This window comes from Nanorana parkeri, unplaced genomic scaffold, assembly GCF_000935625.1.
Source record: "Nanorana parkeri isolate BGI_ZX_2015 unplaced genomic scaffold, ASM93562v1 scaffold202, whole genome shotgun sequence".
Classification (NCBI taxonomy): Eukaryota; Metazoa; Chordata; class Amphibia; order Anura; family Dicroglossidae; genus Nanorana; species Nanorana parkeri.
Genome location: NW_017306470.1, coordinates 898,267 through 898,785, shown reverse-complemented (window position 1 = coordinate 898,785; position 519 = coordinate 898,267). Strand labels below are relative to the sequence as shown.

The 519-nt window shown below is 42.8% G+C and overlaps 1 protein-coding gene across 2 annotated transcripts in view; it reads left to right on the top strand.

Annotated features, from left to right (window-relative positions):
* Positions 1-108: 108 nt before the first annotated feature.
* Positions 109-519, top strand: part of CADM3 (cell adhesion molecule 3) — a 378,944-nt gene continuing 378,533 nt past the window's right edge. For both annotated transcript variants that reach the window (XM_018555565.1, XM_018555564.1), the window contains exon 1: positions 109-352. In XM_018555565.1, the coding sequence (XP_018411067.1) occupies positions 283-352 (70 nt within the window). In that variant the 5' untranslated portion in view covers positions 109-282. The remainder of the gene's footprint in view (positions 353-519) is intronic.

The following is a 519-nucleotide window of genomic DNA, read 5'->3' as shown; positions in this document are numbered from 1 at the left end:
CTACATATCTTGCTTGACACTAGTTCAGCTGTTGTCCTAATAGGGGAGAATCCCAAGCTCCCCCCTTTCCAGTCCTCTGGTTGGAATAATAACACTTCCGATTTTTTTTTATTATTATTTTTTCCTCTGCATGCAGTGTGCATCTTGTGTCCCGAGAACCTGGCCGATCCCCCTCGTCTGATCTGTCCCTTCTGGCTCGGAAGAAGAACAGAAGAGCCAATACTTTGTGATTACGGAAGGATCGTACTTTGAAAAAGGGCTTTTGTCTGCTGATCGCCCGTCATGTATCGTGCTGCCATCCTGATCTTGGCTGTCCTCGGCTTATCGGTGGCGAATGTGTCCAACTATGACTGTGAGTCCATTCTCTGTTCATTGGATCGTCATGATAGAATTTGCAAATGATGGCTCAGTTCTCGGTGGAGTGCTAGATGTCAGGACGTATATACAGTATATATGTATTGTGTGCATGTGTGTGTGTGTATATATATATATATATATGTGTGTATATATATATATATA